Here is a 20,732-nt window from a genome sequence, read left to right on the forward strand (position 1 = left end):
ATGGATGCTTTCATCTCCGAAATGCGAAAAATGATAGAAGTGCAAAATAAGTCGATTGGTGCATTAGCTAAGGAGATCGGTAATGTAGCGGAAAGTAAGGGAAATAGGGAAACAGGTACAATTCCAAGCTACACAATTCTAAATCCAAATCATAAGGATCAGGGAAAAGGGCATAGCGTTAACATAGTAGGTACCTTGAGAAGCGGAAATAAGTATGACAATAAGGTAGGTGAAAAAGAGGTAGTGCAACCAGAGCCAAGTAAGTCTCCTATTGTTCTTGATGAGGAAGAGGTAAGTGAAGTCGATGACCAAGGAGAAGGGGTGAAAAATAAGGACCCAATTGTTAATGAGACCGGGAAATCGGAGACGGAATCAAAATCCGTCCCATTTCCCAAGGCCTTAGAGTCCCCAAACCAGTTCCCTTATGGGAAAAAGGGACCACAACCAGAGGACATGTGGGAAACGTTTAAACAGGTTAAGATAAATTTACCCCTCCTCGATGCTATTAGGCAAGTCCCGTCTTATGCTAAATTTTTAAAGGACCTTTGCACTCAAAAGAGGAAGCAAAGGGCGACTTTACTCAAAAAGGTGGAGCTAACCGAGCACCTAAATGCATTTGTTTCGGGTACACTTCCACCTAAGTTTAAGGACCCAGGGACCCCGTTGATAGCTGTGACTGTAGGAAACGTGAATGTGAAAAAGGCATTATTGGACCTAGGAGCTAGCATTAATATTTTACCTTTTTGTCTAGTTGACCAATCTGAATTGGGTTTAATGAAAAGAACCGACATAATAATTCAACTAGCGGACCAGTCAATCAAAACACCTAGGGGGTATTAGAATATGTGATAGTAAAAGTGGAGGATTTTTATTACCCAGTTGACTTTGTTGTTATGGATATTGAACCTAGGAATAGAGATGCCCAACCCACTATAATTTTGATACGCCCGTTCTTGGCCACCATTAATGCTCACATTAATTGCCGAACGGGTGCTATGGACATATCTTTCGGGAATCGCAAGATGAGAATTAATATCTTTAATTCTCTTCACACCCCGAATGTCCATGAATGCTATCGGATAGATGTGATTGATGAATTAGTGGAAAAACATACTTCTGACCTAATAACCAATGACCCAGTAGAAATATTTTGCTTAGGTGACGAAGAGGATGTTGAATGTGAAGAGGTTAAGGCAGTAGAATTAGCAGTAGCAAGTACAATGGATGCTAGGTTGCCACCGTGGACTCATAAATTTGAGCCATTACCTAAATCCATTGATACTAATACGAGACCTTCACTAGAGTCACCACCAACTCTTGAGTTAAAACCCTTACCTTCTCATTTGAAGTATGCATTTTTAGGTACTGACGGCACTTTGCCAGTTATTATTGCTTCAGATTTGATAGGTGTGTAGGAAAAAACTTTGATGGAAGTGCTTCATAAGTACAAGGCCGCAGTAGGGTGGACGATAGCTGATTTGAAAGGGATAAGTCCCTCAGTGTGTATGCATAGGATAGTTACAGATCTGAAGGTTAAACCTGCTCATGATACGCAATGCAGGTTAAACCCGAATATGCAGGAAGTTGTAAAGAAGGAAGTTCTCAAGTGGTTAGATGCAGGGATTATTTTCCCTATTTCGGATAGTCAGTGGGTAAGCCCCACGCAAACAGTGGCAAAGAAAGTTGGGATAACGGTAATGGAAACTGAGGAAGGTGAAACGATCACAACCCGTCCCGTGAAGGGTTGGCGGGTATGTATAGATTACAGGAAGCTGAATGCTGCGACTTCAAAAGATCACTTTCCCTTGCCTTTTATTGATCAAATCATCGAAAAGTTGTCAGGTCAGAAATTTTATTGTTTCTTAGATGGGTATTCGGGATACAATCAAATACCTATTCACCCTAATGACCAAGAAAAAATGACTTTTACTTGTCCTTATGGAACTTATACTTTTAGACGAATGCCTTTTGGTTTATGTAATGCACCTGCTAATTTTTAAAGGTGTATGGTGAGTATTTTCTCAGAGTTCATAGGCGAGTCTTTAGAAATTTTCATGGATGATTTTTCAATATTTGGCAAGTCTTTTGAGTCGTGTTTGAGTATGTTGGAAAAAGTTTTAAAGAGGTGTTCCGAGACCAACCTTGTCCTTAGTTGGGAAAAGAGCCACTTTATGGTAAGGGAAGGGGTGGTTTTGGGACACATTGTATCTGAACGGGGATTCGAAGTCGATAGGGCAAAAGTGCAACTTATTTCCACATTACCTCCACCAACCAATGTTAAGGGGGTAAGATCGTTTTTGGGACATGCAGAATTCTATCGTAGGTTTATCAAAGATTTTAGCGTTATTTCTAAACCATTGTGTAATTTGTTATTAAAAGACGCACCTTTTGACTTTGATGACCAATGTAAGGAGGCCTTTAACACCCTTAAGCGTAAGTTGACCGAAGCACCCATTTTGCAATCACCCGATTGGACCAAACCATTTGAAATTATGTGCGACGCTAGTGATTTTGCAGCCAAGGCTGTTTTAGGTCAAAGAGTTGATAGGAAACCGGTTGTTATCTATTATGGTAGTAAGACGTTCTCGGATGCCCAGGTGAACTATACCACAACCGAGAAAGAATTATTAGCAGTAGTGTTTGCCTTAGACAAATTTAGATCGTATTTGTGGGGGTCTAAGGTAGTTGTCTTTTCAGACCATAGTGCCCTAAGGCACTTGCTTGAGAAGAAAGAGTCTAAGCCTAGATTGATTAGGTGGATTTTGTTGCTACAAGAGTTTGATTTGGAAATAAGGGATAAAAAGGGTATAGAGAATGTGGTAGCCGACCATTTATCTAGGATACCCCCGCCACTGTTTGACCCTGCTAAACCAATTCAGGAGAATTTCCTGGACGAATGTTTGTTTTGTGTTGTGCAGGTACCTTGGTTCGCGCATATTGTTAACTATTTGGTTACTAACAAGATACCGAAACATTGGAACAAGCACAAGCGGGATTACTTTTTATCGCAGGTTAAGCATTATATTTGGGAGGACCCGGTTCTTTACCGAATTGGACCCGATCAAATTATAAGAAGATGTGTGGCGGAAGATGAGCATAAGGACATTCTAGCTCATTGTCATACTTTTGCATGTGGAGGACACTACGGAGTCAAGAAAACCGGGTACAAAGTATTCAACTCAGGTTTCTTTTGGCCTACTATTTTTAAAGACGCATGTGAGTATGTTAAAAATTGTGCTAGGTGTCAAAGGATGGGGGGAATCTATAAGCGTAATGAAATGCCCATGAACCCAATCTTGGTTTGTGAAATCTTTGATGTTTGGGGCATAGATTTTATGGGACCCTTTCCACCTTCTTTTGGGTTTGAGTATATACTAGTAGCCGTTGATTATGTCTCCAAGTGGGTGGAGGCTGAGGCTACTCGGACCAATGACCACAAAGTTGTCCTAAAGTATGTTAAGAAAAATATTTTTTGCCGTCATGGTGTACCTAAGGCCATAATTAGTGATGGGGGTTCGCACTTTAAGAACTCGCATTTTGCTAAACTTTTAAAGGATTATGGGGTAAATCATCGAATTGCTACGCCTTACCATCCCCAAACAAGTGGGCAAGTAGAAGTATCTAATAGGGAATTAAAAAGGATTTTAGAAAAAAACCATAAATCCTAATCGCAAAGATTGGTCTTTAAGACTAGACGATGCGCTTTGGGCTTGCTTATAAAACCCCTATTGGTACTTCACCTTATCGACTTGTTTATGGGAAGGCATGTCACTTACCTGTTGAAATTGAGCATCGTGCAGAATGGGCTATTAAACAGGTGAACATGAACATGGATGAGGCAGGAAAAGCAAGAAAGTTAGACCTATCGGCGCTGGATGAGTTGAGACGCGATGCTTATGAAAGTTCAAAAATTTACAAAGAGAAAACGAAAGCATTTCATGATCAGCAAATCGTAAGGCGGACGTTTGAAGTGGGGCAAAGTGTGTGGTTGTTTAATTCAAGGCTAAAGTTATTTGCAGGTAAGTTGAGAAGTAAGTGGAACGGTCCCTATGTGGTTACCAAGGTTACTCCGTATGGGGCAATTGAAATAAAAGATCCAAAAGGTGGGGAACCGTTCTTAGTTAATGGGCAACGATTGAAAATTGCTTCCGGTTTGTCACTTGATGATGTTAGGGTAGTTGAGACAATTCGGTTTGAACCCATGAAAGTCCATCAACTTAGAACAATTCGGGTGAATGAATTAAAGAATTATGTTAGTAAAGAGAACATTGAAGCGTGGCTTGATCAAAATGTTACTATTAGTTGTATGCCCAATTGTGACGTTTGGGATGATGATGGGCGATTTGATGATGCGCCCGAGGACGAGGTGTCCGAGGTTATTTCAGATGAATGTTTTGATGAGTTTGATGAAAAGTTGTCATTGGAAGAAGATGTTAAGGGAAGGCCGGAGTTCCGTCGTCAAGAAGAAGATCCAGGGGAAGTATTGTTCGAATTGAGTTTCATTGGGGTCTTACCCCACTTTGCTAATGATCATCGTGAATTCAAGGTGATTGCCGATACGGGGTCTACAATTAATATCATGTCATACGAGACGTACAAGCGATTATTTCATGACAAATGTTCTTTATGTTCGTTGACTAAATCTGATGCGGTCATCACACTTGGCAATAATACTAAGTGTCAGGCACTTGGTGTACTTCGTGATGTGATGGTTAGTGTGAAAGGTGTTTTCCTTGAAGTACCATTCACCATTTTCGATATGCCTACAGATGAAGATGTTTCATTGTTAGTCGGGTGTGGATTCATTGCAACTGCGGATTGTAAAATAGACCCGGGTGCAGGTTCTATCACTTTTGAAGGAGGAAACGGAACTTTTAGATTTTGTAATTCGGAAAATATGCGTTTTCCTTCGGCATATATAGTTGTGAGAGAATTTGATGAGGGTTATTGTATGATGCTTGAGATACAAGAGGTTAAAATAAATGAAGTAGTTAGTGAAGAAATGGTAGAGGATGCTATAAACATGGAAGAAATCTATCAAAGTGTTGAGTGTGGGGGTATTCGTTTCGATCAACGCTTAGACTCTGAGTTAAGCGAAGATGAATGAGCTGAAATTATGTATGACTCCATGAAACGAAAGTATAAGGAGTTCAAGAAAGCTAGGAGCGACCACAAGTTAACCGAGAAGATGTTGTTCGAGTTATGTCCGGAAGAACGTGAAGTACTTCTAGAAATAATTGAAGAAGAAAAGTCTTTTCATCTCTACTTGGAAAGAAAATTGAAGAGGAAGAGTGATGAGGGTTTGATCAAAGATGAAACCATTTGTGTTAACACGGTTATGGAAACACCCGAAGTAGAAAAAGAACAGGATGTGGATGTAGAGGAGATTCATGAGACGCTTGAAAGTATGTGGGGAAAAGAAAACACAGAAAGATTCATGAATAACATCAAAACATCTTTTGTTGATGATGAGGGGTGGACAATTGAAGTTGAATACGTTGAGTCCAAACCAAAATGTGAATTCAAACCTCGCATTAAGTATAGAGATCCGGGTGAGTTTTTGGTTATTTGTCAATTTAAAAAGAAGAAGACTTACAGGGCTTTGCAAGATTCGGGTGCAAGTGTTAATATGATGCCAACTAAGGTTGCAAAATCAATAGGCATCCGGGAGTTGGTTCGAACTAATACGAGTATTCGATTTGGAAATCAAACGGTTGATGACCCAATCGGGGTTGCAGAAGATGTTCTTTTCATTATCTACGGTATTGGTTACAAAGAAGATTTCTTCATTATGGATTGTGAACCGGATGCAAACACTCGAATTATATTGGGACGAGGATTTCTAGCAACAGCAAGAATGTCACTAGATTTTGATACGGGGACTTTGATAATTAAAGATGAAGATAACATGATCACGCTGCGTATGGAAGATGGATTCGGCTCTAGCAACAACGGGGCCGATGATCCGGACAAATGCTAATCCAGAAGAGGAGTCGAGTGCACGACTCGAAAATAAATACCGCACCCTCTTGTAAAGTTTGTAAGCTTTATTTTTGTGTTTGTTTTTATTTTTCGTACATACGAGCGGAAAAAGGACCACATTTATGAGGGAGTCGGGTTAAACTTATGGACTATCTCTATTTTAGAGCATTGAGGACAATGCTTTGCTCTAAGTGTGGGAGGGGGTCAAAGAAAAAAATTAATCCCGACATCTATTCAAAAAAAAAAAAAAAACACTCCCAGCCGCAAATTACGGTGGCCAGCCGCAATTTGCGGTTGGCTTTTTCCAAAAAATCATTCAGGTAAAATACTGGCGCATGTGGGGGATGGTTTTTTGCGACCGGGCACCTCATTACGCCCACCCACCGCAAGGAGGCGGCTGGGTCGGGTTTTGATGTTGTAGCGTGGGGGTACGAAATAGTTATATATTTTTAATACGAAATACGTTACAAATTACACAAGTTTTAATTATTTATTTACAGATGGAATATACCTAAACCTTGCTACAACACTATAGGCAGTGTACCTAATCGTAGAGTAGTATAGTTTTTAGTAAGTCCGGTTCGTTCCACAGGGAGACGACTTATTTTACACTATATTTTTTTATATAACTATATTTGTACAAAATATAAATATATATATTACAATTATTATTATTATAAAAAGGGGGGTTTTACCGTTTAATGACTGGTTTGTCGATTTTATATTTTAAGCGAATCGTAAAGTAAATGACAATAATTAAAGTGCGTAAAATAAATAACAATAATTAAAATAATAAAAAAATAAAAGTACGAGGAAATATAAAATAAAATAATTATGCTTATTTAAACTTCCATAACCATGATGTTTGACGTTTTGATTTTAATTAATTGTCCTGGGTTAATTGTCCTTTGTCCTGGATGTATTTGAAACCTATCTGGTTTTTGTCCATAATAGTTCATCGGTCATAATTATAAACTGCTCGGCAAATTTAACCTTATACCCGAAGTCAAATATTCCAATTAATTGGGGATTCGAACTGTAACAAGGTCTTAATACTTTGTTTAATGAATACACCAGGCTATCGACTGTGTGTAATCTAAGGTTTTAATACTTTGTTAACAATTACACCAATTACCCTTGAATGTAATCCACCCCTGTTTTAATGAGTCCATTGATTATTAATCCATTCCCCGTATCCGGTCAAATGAACAATTATTAGTATTTATAAATATCCCGCCTACCGTACCCGATCAAGCGTATGTGGTTATAGATAACTAGGTCAAATTGTAAATCTCTATATTAATCAAATATAAAGTCCATTAATAACCCATAGTCCAATTTCCACAAGTGTCGTTCTTTTGTCCAAACCCCAATTATGGTACAAAGCTCAATTACCCCGTCTTTAATATTTAGCCCAACATCATGATTACTTCGGTTCAAATAAGCATAATAATAACTTAAGTACGAGACATTAATTTAAAAAGGAGAACATAGCTTACATTGATTATTTATCGCGTAGTATTACACGGACAGAGCTTCGACTTCAAAACCCGTAAAATAACCTTTACATTACCCAAACTAACTAATATAAAACTACCCTATACTATATATATATATATATATATATATATATATATATTATATATATTTATTATTACAGAGGGAGTATTATTATTTTTTTGGTGTATCAAACTCGGCAGAAGCTCGTGCCTTTTATAGGCATTTCTGATTTTGGCTGCTCCGCTATCGCTTAGCAATTGTGCCTTCCAGCTCCGAGATCGCGGAGTGACGCACTCCAGCTCACCAACTTTTGGCATTTGCTTGTCGACGTTATATTATATAATATAATATATATATAATTTTATATAATTATTTAAATATTATATTATATTCTTGTGCATAGTAGACTTGTAATTTTTGGTCCGTTGCGTCGGGCGTTGATAGTTGGCTCAGGTCCCGGTTCTGGATTTTCAAACGTCCTTTCGTATAATTTAATATCTTGTACTTTGCGTTTCACAACTTGTACTCTTGTCATTTTTAGACGTTTCTCATCAATAAATTGAACCACTTGGATTGTATCTTGTACATTTGAGCTTTTTGGACGTTTGCGTCTTCAAATCTTCGTTTTCGCCTTTTGTCTTCTCACTTATTTATTTAAACGAATATTACTTGAATATAGAACAATTGCAACTGAAAACTTTACATATTGGAAGGATATTGGTACTAAATATATGTTCATTTGGAGCACTATCAAATATCCCCACACTTGAACGTTGCTTGTCCTCAAGCAATACAAAACTTGAAATTAAATCACACGAATCACTTCTTTATTCTTCACACTTTATACATCAGTGATTTTGATACGGCGGTATAAACAATGATAGTAACGATGTGGTTTACAGTCCCACATGACTATAAAAATTTAGATCCTTTAGGAAATTGGATCTTTATGAAAACATTTGATCTTTTGAAAATTCAATCTAGCTTTTACCCTAGATAAGTTTTTCGGAATAACCCTTCACCGGTGTTTGTAAAATATTTTTGTGGGTTTTGTGGGTTTCAGATTTGAAAATTTTAGCTCAAAACTTATGGTTTTGTGTCACCCACTTGCTATCCTTGTATTGGGAAAGCAACATGTCCAGTATACTTGCTCCGTATATTACCTTTCGGCAAACTACCGTCTGGTTGTAAAGGAAAGCGATGAACAAGCAACTGTTAAGGCAATGTCTAATGACATGCATTTGATTATGGTCCAAAAACGTGTCGGATGCTATTACTATCCTTTGTAGGAGCAATAGTAAAGATCATCCTATAATTTTTCTGTCTGGCACAAGGTCCTGTCTCCGACCATGCTATGCAACCACCGTTCTTACGGTTGACACCCGATTTGGTTCAGGTGACCTAATGAATTCCAGGTGAATTCCTAGGATTTTACGTTTAATGGTAATGAACGCATTGAAAATAGGTTTTCAGAAAACAAATCGGTTTGTAATTTTGATCAAAATATTTTCTCGTTCAAGCTCGAGTTTAGATATCATTGAATTCCATGAGTTTGTAATTCTCAATCTTTAAGGTCAATCTCAAGGATTGTGTAATATCAGGCTTAAAAGCTAATTTTTAATCTTTAAGGAGATTATCCTTTCTGGGAGTCTGATTCATTAGCCTTATCAAGCTAATTTGCACGGCGCCCTCCCATTTTACGAGATAAATCCTTCTCATGGTTAGGATAAATCTGACCACATAGCGACCCTGTTTGATGCTGAGGTCCGTGGATTTTCAGTCGATTTTTTGAGAAAACTTTTCAAGGTTTTTCGCAGACTCTACAACTGGTCTGGACGACAACTGCTTGACCTAAATCAAGAAGCGCGTGTCTTTTTCGGAAGACTTTACTTCCTTTTAATGATTGAATTGATTCATCGTGTAGATCCATCTTTTCTTTCATTGGGTAAAACAGTTAATTTAGTCCAAAACAAAAGCACCTGCAATAACTTTACAGAAACATGTGATAGATAATTTTTAATTGAATAACTTGGTACATTCTCCCCACACTTGGCTTTTTTTCATGCATATTTTTATATCTTAATAAATAAATTCAAGCGTTTTAGTTGTTTCTCAATTTATGTCCTTTCCGAGGTAATAATAATTTCGGCATTAACACCTAGTTTTATCGTTCATAAATATGTATAAACATGATTTTGAATTCATTTAGTTGAAAATTTTTCAAATTTTCATAAAATTTAGAAAATAAGCCAAGTATAAACCCGAGAGAATTTATAACCCTTCCCCACACTTGAGATCATGCAATGCCCTCATTTGCATGAAATCAGACTATAATTATAAATTCATGAGGGTGATTAGTGTAGAAAAGTAGTTAAAGATACCAGTTTTTAATTACAAAGCTCGTCGAATGATAGATGGCGCGCCTCATCGTTCATTCCTTCTTGTTTTATCACACATGTTTTTCTTCAAAAACGGTTGCTTTTCTGAACTGTTTGCTAATATTTAAAAATACGTCTTTTACCCTAATCGTGCATTTTTATTAACGAGTTATGCACTAACCCGAACCTCTAATTTAATGTTAAGTGGGGTTAGACTTCCCCACACTTAGCTGACGACATGTGAAGTCGGTAGAATAAGTTCCACGAGTGAGCCAGTTATTTACATCTCGGGTGGTATAAAATATACCAATGGGTTTAAAGATTAGACCCACCCGATCGTCACTACTTAATTCTTTTTTAAGTGTAGCTTTTAGTAAATGGATATGTATCTTTTCTGGTTCTTGGTCAAATGGATCGATATACACTGACATACATACTATAGGGTGGAAAATTCCTAACATTTCCTTCCGTTTATTCTCGGGATCAAAGTTTTCACCTCTATTACCCAATTGGGTAAAATCTGAGGTGTCATTATTTATTACAGCTCGTAGTTCATCTTCGGTAGATGACTCGTCTATTGAGAATATTGGGTTGGAAGGTTGTGGCTGGATCGAAGCAAATTCTTCTTCATTAACGGTCCTTATCGGTTCCTCCACTTTGGTCTCGGGGGTAAAATTTTCAACGTTATCGTTTTCCCAAGAGTACCAATTTGTCACCCTTACTTCTTCTTCAATCATTGATTGATCGATGATTTCATCGGTAGAGGCTAATGTGTCGATATGTTGTGAAATTGGTAAAGCTGAATAAAAAGTATCATCGGAATAGTTGGTGATTTCGGAGCTCTCGAATTCATTAAAATTCGATGATATGAGATTTTCTTGCACAATACTCTTCAGATTAACAGGTGTGTAATCTGATAGAGTTTCAGCTTGCCGATTTACAAACTCTATCATTTGTTCATTTTGAGCATCGAGTTCTTCGAGTTTGATTTTCATATTGTCCAATAGATTTTCAGACACATAATTTTTCTCGTCTTCTGGTTGTTGAGTTTGGAAATATTCTTGGGAATAATCCCAATTTGAATTGTATTTCTCATAATCGTTCCATTCAGGTTCCGTGGGTGCGTAATTTTCCATAGGAACGTAATAATAACATTCCCATGTTGAATGATAATCTCCACAGATTTCACAACCAGTTATTGTTTCGTCATTCGTTATCCAAGATTGACCGAACGAATTGTCATCAACACCCGTTTGAGAGTATTGATTTCGTATGTCATAAAGAGTTTCCAAAATATTCTCGAAATTTTCCATAATGCGCTTATTACCAAATTTTAGCTACAATGTGGTGCATTTGCTAATTATTCTATTAGTTATAAATAAAAAATTATATAAGTTATCAAATTAATAGACTTTTCTGATTTTGCCCACGTTTCGAATAGCCAATAGATGCAGCAGGTAGCCAGGACCCTTTAAATCGGAAGCCCACAACTTGCCACTAACAAATTCAACTATTACTACGAACCAGAAAATTTGGATGTCTATCAATTTAACCGCTTAAAATAATTTTTCGTTTGAAATTTTAGAGAAGAAATAGAAAATCTATGTCCTAAAAACTAGCGTGTCGAGAAATAAGAAAGAAAAAGATTACGCGTCGAAAAATAAAAATAAGAAAGAAAAACGTCGAAACTTAAAAGTCTAAAAACTATATCTAAAAAGTTGCGCCTAAAGGTATTGAAACTTAAAAGAAATTCTATATCCAAAACGGCAATAACTTAATTAGGTACAAAAATCTAAAAACTGCGTCGCAAAATTCTAAAGCGCCTAAATCTTAATCTAAAGAAAAAGCACTTAAGGGATTTTACGGCAAAGCCTAAAAATCTAGAAATATAAAATAACTACGGCAAGAACTAAGTTTAAAACTAATTACGAACGAAACGATTAAAAATATACAAATAATAAAAAGATATATTATACAAATGATAAAAATAAAATTTTATATAAAATTATTATTTTTATAGTATTATTATATAAAAAATATTAAACTAAATGTGACAAATACTAAATTAATTAAAACTTAAAAAATAATTAAACTAAATAATTAATCTAAACCTAAATAATAATAATTATTAAAAAAATCTAACCCTAAAACCGTAATTAATGCTAGGGTTGACCTGTCAGGTCCTCCTACGCGATCTCGTAGGATTTTGCTTTGTAGCTCCGCGATCTCGGAGTATGCAGGTTCAATTTAAACTCGTTTTTTTTAATTTTATATTGTTTTTCTAAAAATTATATACAAATATATTTATACAAATATAGATTAAAAATATAGCGTTTCGCCGAGTCCCCGGCAGCAGCGCCAAAAACTTGATGTTGTAGCGTGGGGGTACGAAATAGTTATATATTTTTAATACGAAATACGTTACAAATTACACAAGTTTTAATTATTTATTTACAGATGAGATATACCTAAACCTTGCTACAACACTATAGGCAGTGTACCTAATCGTAGAGTAGTATAGTTTTTAGTAAGTCCAGTTCGTTCCACAGGGAGACGACTTATTTTACACTATATTTTTTTATATAACTATATTTGTACAAAATATAAATATATATATTACAATTATTATTATTATAAAAAGGGGGGTTTTACCGTTTAATGACTGGTTTATCGATTTTATATTTTAAGCGAATCGTAAAGTAAATGACAATAATTAAAGTGCGTAAAATAAATAACAATGATTAAAATAACAAAAAAAATAAAAGTACGAGGAAATATAAAATAAAATAATTATGCTTATTTAAACTTCCGTAACCATGATGTTTGACGTTTTGATTTTAATTAATTGTCCTGGGTTAATTGTCCTTTGTCCTGGATGTATTTGAAACCTATCTAGTTTTTGTCCATAATAGTTCATCGGTCATAATTATAAACTGCTCGGTAAATTTAACCTTATACCCGAAGTCAAATATTCCAATTAATTGGGGATTCGAACTGTAACAAGTTCTTAATACTTTGTTTAATGAATACACCAGGTTATCGACTGTGTGTAATCCAAGGTTTTAATACTTTGTTAACAATTACACCAATTACCCTTGAATGTAATCCACCCCTGTTTTAATGAGTCCATTGATTATTAAACCATTCCCCGTGTCCGGTCAAATGAACAATTATTAGTATTTATAAATATCCCGCCTACCGTACCCGATCAAGCGTATGTGGTTATAGATAACTACGTCAAATTGTAAATCTCTATATTAATCAAATATAAAGTCCATTAATAACCCATAGTCCAATTTCCACAAGTGTCGTTCTTTTGTCCAAACCCTAATTATGGTACAAAGCTCAATTACCCCGTCTTTAATATTTAGCCCAACATCATGATTACTTCGGTTCAAATAAGCATAATAATAACTTAAGTACGAGACATTAATTTAAAAAGGAGAACATAGCTTACATTGATTATTTATCGCGTAGTGTTACACGGACAGAGCTTCGACTTCAAAACCCGTAAAATAACCTTTACATTACCCAAACTAACTAATATAAAACTACCCTATACTATATATATATATATATATATATATATATATATATATATATATATATATATATATATATATATATATATATATTTTATATATATATTTATTATTACAGAGGGAGTATTATTATTTTTTTGGTGTATCAAACTCGGCAGAAGCTCGTGCCTTTTATAGGCATTTCTGATTTTGGCTGCTCCGCTATCGCTTAGCAATTGTGCCTTCCAGCTCCGAGATCGCGGAGTGACGCACTCCAGCTCACCAACTTTTGGCCATTTGCTTGTCGACGTTATATTATATATATATATATATATATATATATATATATATATATATATATAATTTTATATAATTATTTAAATATTATATTATATTCTTGTGCATAGTAGACTTGTAATTTTTGGTCCGTTGCGTCGGGCGTTGATAGTTGGCTCAGGTCCTGGTTCCGGATTTTCGAACGTCCTTTCGTATAATTTAATATCTTGTACTTTGCGTTTCACAACTTGTAATCTTGTCATTTTTAGACGTTTCTCATCAATAAATTGAACCACTTGGATTGTATCTTGTACATTTGAGCTTTTTGGACGTTTGCGTCTTCAAATCTTCGTTTTCGCCTTTTGTCTTCGCACTTATTTATTTAAACGAGTATTACTTGAATATAGAACAATTGCAACTGAAAACTTTACATATTGGAAGGATATTACTACTAAATATATGTTCATTTGGAGCACTATCAGGTTTCCATTTATAAAAAAAAAAAAAAAAAAAAAATTCAAAACCACTTCTACTCCATACTCGCGGTCGACGAAGAACACCCCCAAAAACTCAAATTTTTTGATTTTTTTTACCAAATCCACTCATAATCCATCAAATAATCATAACATAACATCATCCAAACATCAAACCTTCATCAAAATCAAAAATTTTTGGTTTTAATTGGGTGTTCTTGAGAAAAACCCAAATTCAAGGGTTTTCAATTTTGGGTAAATCTTGCCACTAATTGAGTAGTTTTTTCAATCATTCATCAAGGTACTTCAATTCCTATGTTCTTTTCTCTTTTTCTTTGTTTAATTTTAATTGTTGATGTTAATTGTGTTTAGGGTCCGAATTTACTAGTATACTTGTTCATCTCTTATTTTATTTAATTTTGTTTGTCTAATAGAATGTTTTAGGGTATGTCTAAGTTCGAAATTGTTAGTGTTTCATTGATTTATTGTTAAATTCGAGTTTGTTTGTTTGATAACATGTGTTAGGTTATGTTTACATAATTGTTTCATGATTTAAGGTGAACTTAAGAAATTACTTGATAGTAGTTGACTAGGTTTGACTTCTTAAGTCTAAATCAATTATGTATTGTGTTAAGTGAGTTAATTTTGTGATTATTGCATACCTTGATGATGATAAAGAAATTTAGTGGTATAAGTGTGATGTCTCTTGAAGCAAGCATGAATAAGTAAATGTATATGGCTTTAGGAGTTTAGAAGTGATGAAGTGGGGTGTTTTAGAAGTTAAAGTGCATGATTTTTATAATTGAAGTTGGAATAAGATTCGAAGATAAAAGTTAAGAATGCATGTATTGCTTTGTAATGTGAATGATTATTATTTAAGCAACTACATGTGGAGTGAATGTTTATTTGGACACTAATTGTGTGATTAAGTGTTGTTTTTCAGGAATAATGAAACAAGCACGAGGTGGTAAAGGTAAAGAAGTATTTGAGGCTTCAAATTCTAACTTGGACTTGGCGGATTTTCCAAGGCTTAAAGAGGCACCGTATGAGGCACAAGTCCAATTATACTTGCAAAGAAAGACCACGTTGTTAAAAGGAATGTTATACGAGAGGGATTTAACTCGGGTATCATGGAGAAGGTACGGTGTCTTTACGGTTTTTCAAAAGTGGGGTTGGGAGGCGGCGCTTACGCCAGTGATATGTGGTTGGGATGATAATCAAATCCCGATCAAGTATAATGTAGTTTATTCGAATCATGTCCTTAAGTGGATGTCCACGTTGAAATGGGAAGAAGGAGATGATTTTCCGAGGACACTTAGATTAGTTGGGAAAGTGAATAACAGGGAGATTCCACTAACAATGGAGACGTTCAACCAATTAGCACACTCGGACTTGCAATATGATGCGGGTATTGATTTGCAAGGCCGAACTGAGTATGATTATCCCACAAGGGAGCAACTGTTTGAACCTCTAGCGGATAGATATGATGAAATGATTCGGGAGTTGTTTCATGTACCACCGGGTACACTAATGCATAGGTTCACGCTAGAAAAGAAGCGGTTAAAGATAGTGCCCAAACTTCTCTTAACGGTGATTACAAGTAATATACTGCCTTGAAGAAGTGACTTAACCGAGGTTCGGTTGTATGAGCTTCCTTTGTTATATGCCATGGTTACTAATTCGGTGGTGCCATCTGTCACGACCCGGAAAATTCCGACTAATTTTGAACCAAACTCTCGATACGATTTAATATTTTTGACACAATAAGAAAAGTCTGTTAGGTTGAGTCTCAAAAAGTTTGAACTGTTTCATATGTTCAATTGACCTTCGACTGTTCTCGACGATTCACGAACAACTAATTGTAAATAGATACATGTATATTTATATATATATATATATATATATATATATATATATATGTATGTAAATATTTCTTGTAAATATATATAATTATATTAAAAATATATAATATATTTATTTTAGTAGTTAAAACTTGCTATTTAAAACTGTTTGCATATAGAAAGAGAATACATTAAAAATAACTGATTTCGAGCCTAATTAGTAAACGTCAGTGACACTCGGTGGACGTTTTGTTAGTTTTAATATAGATGTAATACACATTCATGAATGATTAAGATAAAAGTTTGACTGTAAATTGATTACGAAAATTTTAGATTTGTTAAAAATATTTTTACATTTTTAAGTTTAAATATTAGTACTCCGTATAGATAAATTGGAACTGAAAATAAATAATTATCTAATCTTTTTGATCAGGTTTCAAACAGTTAATGAGTGAAATAATTAAATATATTTAATCTAAAAATTTGGGATTTTTAGAAGCACTTTTATACGTTAACTGTTTAGCAATGGACACGATATATTATCCCTATAAACTGTCGGCAAAGATTTATGAATTGAATGATTGCCTTAGCACGTTTAAAATTTTCAATTTAATATTATAATTAGTAATTAACTGTAGATTATTTGTCTTCTTTTTCTTTTTCTTCCACTTGCTCCTTATGCATAATTGAGAAAAACAAACTAGTAGCTGTGTTATTTGATCATTGTGTTTACTCATATGGGTATTATGTCATGCACTAAACTAACACCTTCTTCAAACACATATTTTCTTTGCAATTATGAAAACACGTTTTTTTTTATGTAATAAATAATTATTATTATATTTAATTTAATATTGTATTATATCTAATCTAATTATATATAAATATATGTTACATATACATAAACAGATGGATAGAAAACCATCATCACCAAACGCCAAACTCTCATCACTATAACCATAGTGAGCCGCCGTCAATCTCCACCACCACTAACCACCATCTTCAACCTCCTTGCAACACCATCCTCCACCACCTTACACCTTCACGATCACTACCTTATAACCACCGGAACATCACCACAATACCACTTTCGGTTTTATTATTTGTGGTTTCTAATGTGAATGACCCAAACAACTTTCCACCGGTCATCTTCTACATCACCACAGCCAGCACACCATCCATCGACACTCACTTCAAACCCTCACCTATAATTTTTTTTTTCTTTCTTCTTTCTTTCTGTCGCTTAACCTTTACCATGGGAAACCGTTTGTCGATAATAACTGCTATACCTTTCTTCATATTCAACCCGTCACCTTCTAACATCATTAACCCGCTACAACTACACTTGAATGATTATTTTTTTCGGTTACTGTGGCAATAAGGGTGGTCGCTAAATAATAGAGAAGGTGTCCACAACATATAGTTTGTCAACTTGGGTAATTAAATATATTCATGCTTCAACTTTTTTTTCAAATACGTGGGACATGGATGGAGTTCTTGGCCGACCATTATGGGACACCCAAGTTGACGAGTAGTTAATTTTTTTTATGATGATGAAGTAAAACAACGAAGATGTGTTGTTTCTTAATCCTGTTTCGGTTTCAACACATACTTACGCGTGTTATTTATGTTCCTAAGCCTTTTACTGATTAAAGTTAATAATAATTAATGAAGATGACGATGATGAAAAATTAAATGGGTCTAGTTGTGGAAGAAGAAGAAGCTATTTAATTCGAGTTATATATATATATATATATATATATATATATATATATATATATATATATATATATATATTTTAGGGAGATAATATTTCAGATAAACATAAATGGATTAATGGTTAAGGGTTGTTTGCGTTATACGGAAGGTCGCAGGTTCAAGCCTTGATTGTGGCATTTTTTTTAGAAAAAGAAAGAGAAGAATAAGGGAAAACAGGAAATTATGGGTTATATAGATTTAAGTGGCGATTAATTCAAATATCAACGAACAGAGTAGTGGTTTGGGTGAGGGTTGTGTGAATGAGAGGTCACGGGTTCGAGTCTTGGCAAGGACAGTTTTATTTTTGGAGCTTATACCCTTAAGGTAGTAATTTATAATTATTAGTATTATTAGTATTATTAGTATTATTATTAGTAAAAGTATTATTCTTATTATTCTTATTATTATTATTATTATTATTATTATTATTATTATTATTATTATTATTATTATTATTATTATTATTATTATTATTATTATTATTATTAACTTCAATATTAGTATTAGAATTATCATTTTTATTAAAAATTATCATTTTTAATATTTTTATCAGTATTATTACAAATTTTATCATTTCTAATATTATATTATTGCCACTATTTTAGTATCATTGAAATTATTATTTTATCAAACAAATGATATTTATATAGATATATATGTTTACATATAACGTAATTGTATTGATATTTTTATAATAAATATTAAGCATTTATTTAAAATATATAAAGTAAATATAGCTAATTAGGTTATTAAGGAAACATATAGCTTATCAATATAATTGATATAACTAATAAAGTTATAAATATATAAACTTGTTCGATTACGATTATATGTGTTAATATATATAGTATTGATATAGGTTCATGAATCCAAGGCCAACCCTGCATTGATCAATACAGTCATATGTATTTTTACTACAAAATACAATATGTGAGTTCATTTGATTCCCTTTTACTCTTTACATTTTTGGGACTGAGAATACATGCGCTGTTTTTACAACTGCTTTATTAAATGCTTTTGAAATATATTTTGAACTGCGAATACATGAAATGCTTTTATAAATGTTTGACGAGATAGACACAAGCAAAACATTCCTCGAATGAATTATTATGCAAACGGAAGTTCTGTGGATTATTATTGAATTATGTGGACATGATAATTGCCACCAATTGATGAATATATTTTTCCCTGATTATTATTGCTTGGTAACCTAAGAATTAGAATCGGGTATGGCCCTAATTCACGCGAATCCTAAAGGTAGCTACCGGGTTTAACACCCCCACCTAGAATGTTCACTAGACGGAAGAGCTAGTGGGCGTGGTGTTTAGTACTTCGAAGTTTATATGATTATTATACAGACGAGATGTTCTGTTTTGGGGATATTATTTATGCGCATTATATGTTAAGGTCGGTTACCAAGCCAAGCTATGAAAGCAATGAAAAGTGAATGTTATGTATCGAGAGAATGATTTTATACACAGGTTATGTGTATGTTATTTTTGTGCACGAGATATGTGTACGATTACTAAGATTTATGAAAGATGATTTTGTACACGAAAAAGGTGTACTGTATTTAAAAGATATCGCATGTACATTACAGGTGGGTATAGGATTCGGGCCCATTTGTACCATGCAGGATTTAAATCTTGTGGTCTATCAAAATGATGAATTTTATTGTTTTATGATAAACTTTTGAACTCACCAACCTTTTAGTTGACACTTTAAAGCATGTTTATTCTCAGGTATGAAAGAAATCTTCCGCTGTGCATTTGCTCATATTACATGGAATCGTTCATGGCATATAGAGGTCAGAACCTCGCAATGGGACCAACTGTTGAAGACTTCATCTAGATGGATTAGGACGGGGCATTTCAGTTGGTATCAGAGCGGTGGTCTTAGCGAACCAGGTCTTGCATTAGTGTGTCTAACTGATAGTTGTTAGGATGCATTAGCGAGTCTGGACTTCGACCGTGTCTGCATGTCAAAAGTTTTGCTTATCATTTTTGTCGGAAATCATCTGCTTATCATCCTTAGGAAATTACCTGCTCATTATTCTTAGTCTAGACACGTTTTACTGCATTGACTGCATAAATAGTGTATAGACAAAATTTATATCTTAACGTATCTGACAATTCATATCTTAGCGTATCTGTTACTGTAGACCTTGCCTGATATCTCTCGTAAATTTCTCCGTAATTCAAGGGATCCTGGTACTATATATATCTATGCATGTTATGCGTTGAGAATACATCCAACTATCAATTGCTGTCACTAACTCTTCATATCAAAAATCTTTTCTGTGACCGCGTAAGATGGCCTCTACAAATCGACCAAGTTCCTCTGACTCTGAAGACAGCGTGACGGGGACGCAACAACCAATCAACTACCGTGATTACTGGAGAAAATGGGGGTGGGTTCGCGACATACTCACCCTATGGAAAAGGGAAGAAGGTACTCCATATCATGAACCGAATCTACCACCTAACCTTGGAGTACTCGACCCGCTCACCGGTGAACCTGTTCGCAACACTGTTTATACCCTCTTTGCGAGAATTTTTCGTCTTGAGACTACCATTAATGGAACTAGAGGAGATATCCAACCTCCACCTCACACTAATAACCAGCCAGGGTTAGTAGAAGAAGTCAACGAACTTCGTGCCCGAGTAGTAGCTTTGGAGAATATGATGCAAAACTTACCAGCTTCAGCAGCATCACCGGCACCAACAGTACCACTAGCATCAGCACCAATACCACCAACAACGCAAGCCTCAACACCAAACATCTCAACATCTCATTCTGTACCTCGAGAATAATCGTCATTCTACATATCGTTCTATCTACTTTATCTTCATCGATTATCTTCGTTCGACATGGCGATTATGTAATTTCTAAAGTTTTAGAGATTATGTAATCTAGTACTAACGGTAAATCAAATGAGTTTAATATCTTATTGACTCATTAAATCCATGATTACATCTGAAGGAAATATATATGCAGATATAT

General features: G+C 34.7%; 1 protein-coding gene and 1 pseudogene across 1 annotated transcript; both read left to right on the forward strand.

Annotated features, from left to right (window-relative positions):
- LOC139854766 (uncharacterized) lies at positions 1–840 on the forward strand. The gene has a single exon (XM_071844050.1). It carries the CDS (start codon positions 1–3, stop codon positions 838–840), a length of 840 nt encoding a protein of 279 aa, XP_071700151.1.
- Positions 841–1,427: 587 nt separating this feature from the next.
- The window catches only part of LOC139854767 (uncharacterized), a 158,268-nt pseudogene continuing 138,963 nt past the window's right edge, over positions 1,428–20,732 (forward strand).

The sequence above is a fragment of the Rutidosis leptorrhynchoides genome, chromosome 6 (assembly GCF_046630445.1).
Source record: "Rutidosis leptorrhynchoides isolate AG116_Rl617_1_P2 chromosome 6, CSIRO_AGI_Rlap_v1, whole genome shotgun sequence".
NCBI classification, from domain to species: domain Eukaryota; kingdom Viridiplantae; phylum Streptophyta; class Magnoliopsida; order Asterales; family Asteraceae; genus Rutidosis; species Rutidosis leptorrhynchoides.

What these genes read in the sequence shown, in the direction of transcription:
- LOC139854766 (XM_071844050.1), top strand. Translation starts at nt 1, where the DNA reads ATGGATGCTTTCATCTCCGAAATGCGAAAAATGATAGAAGTGCAAAAT.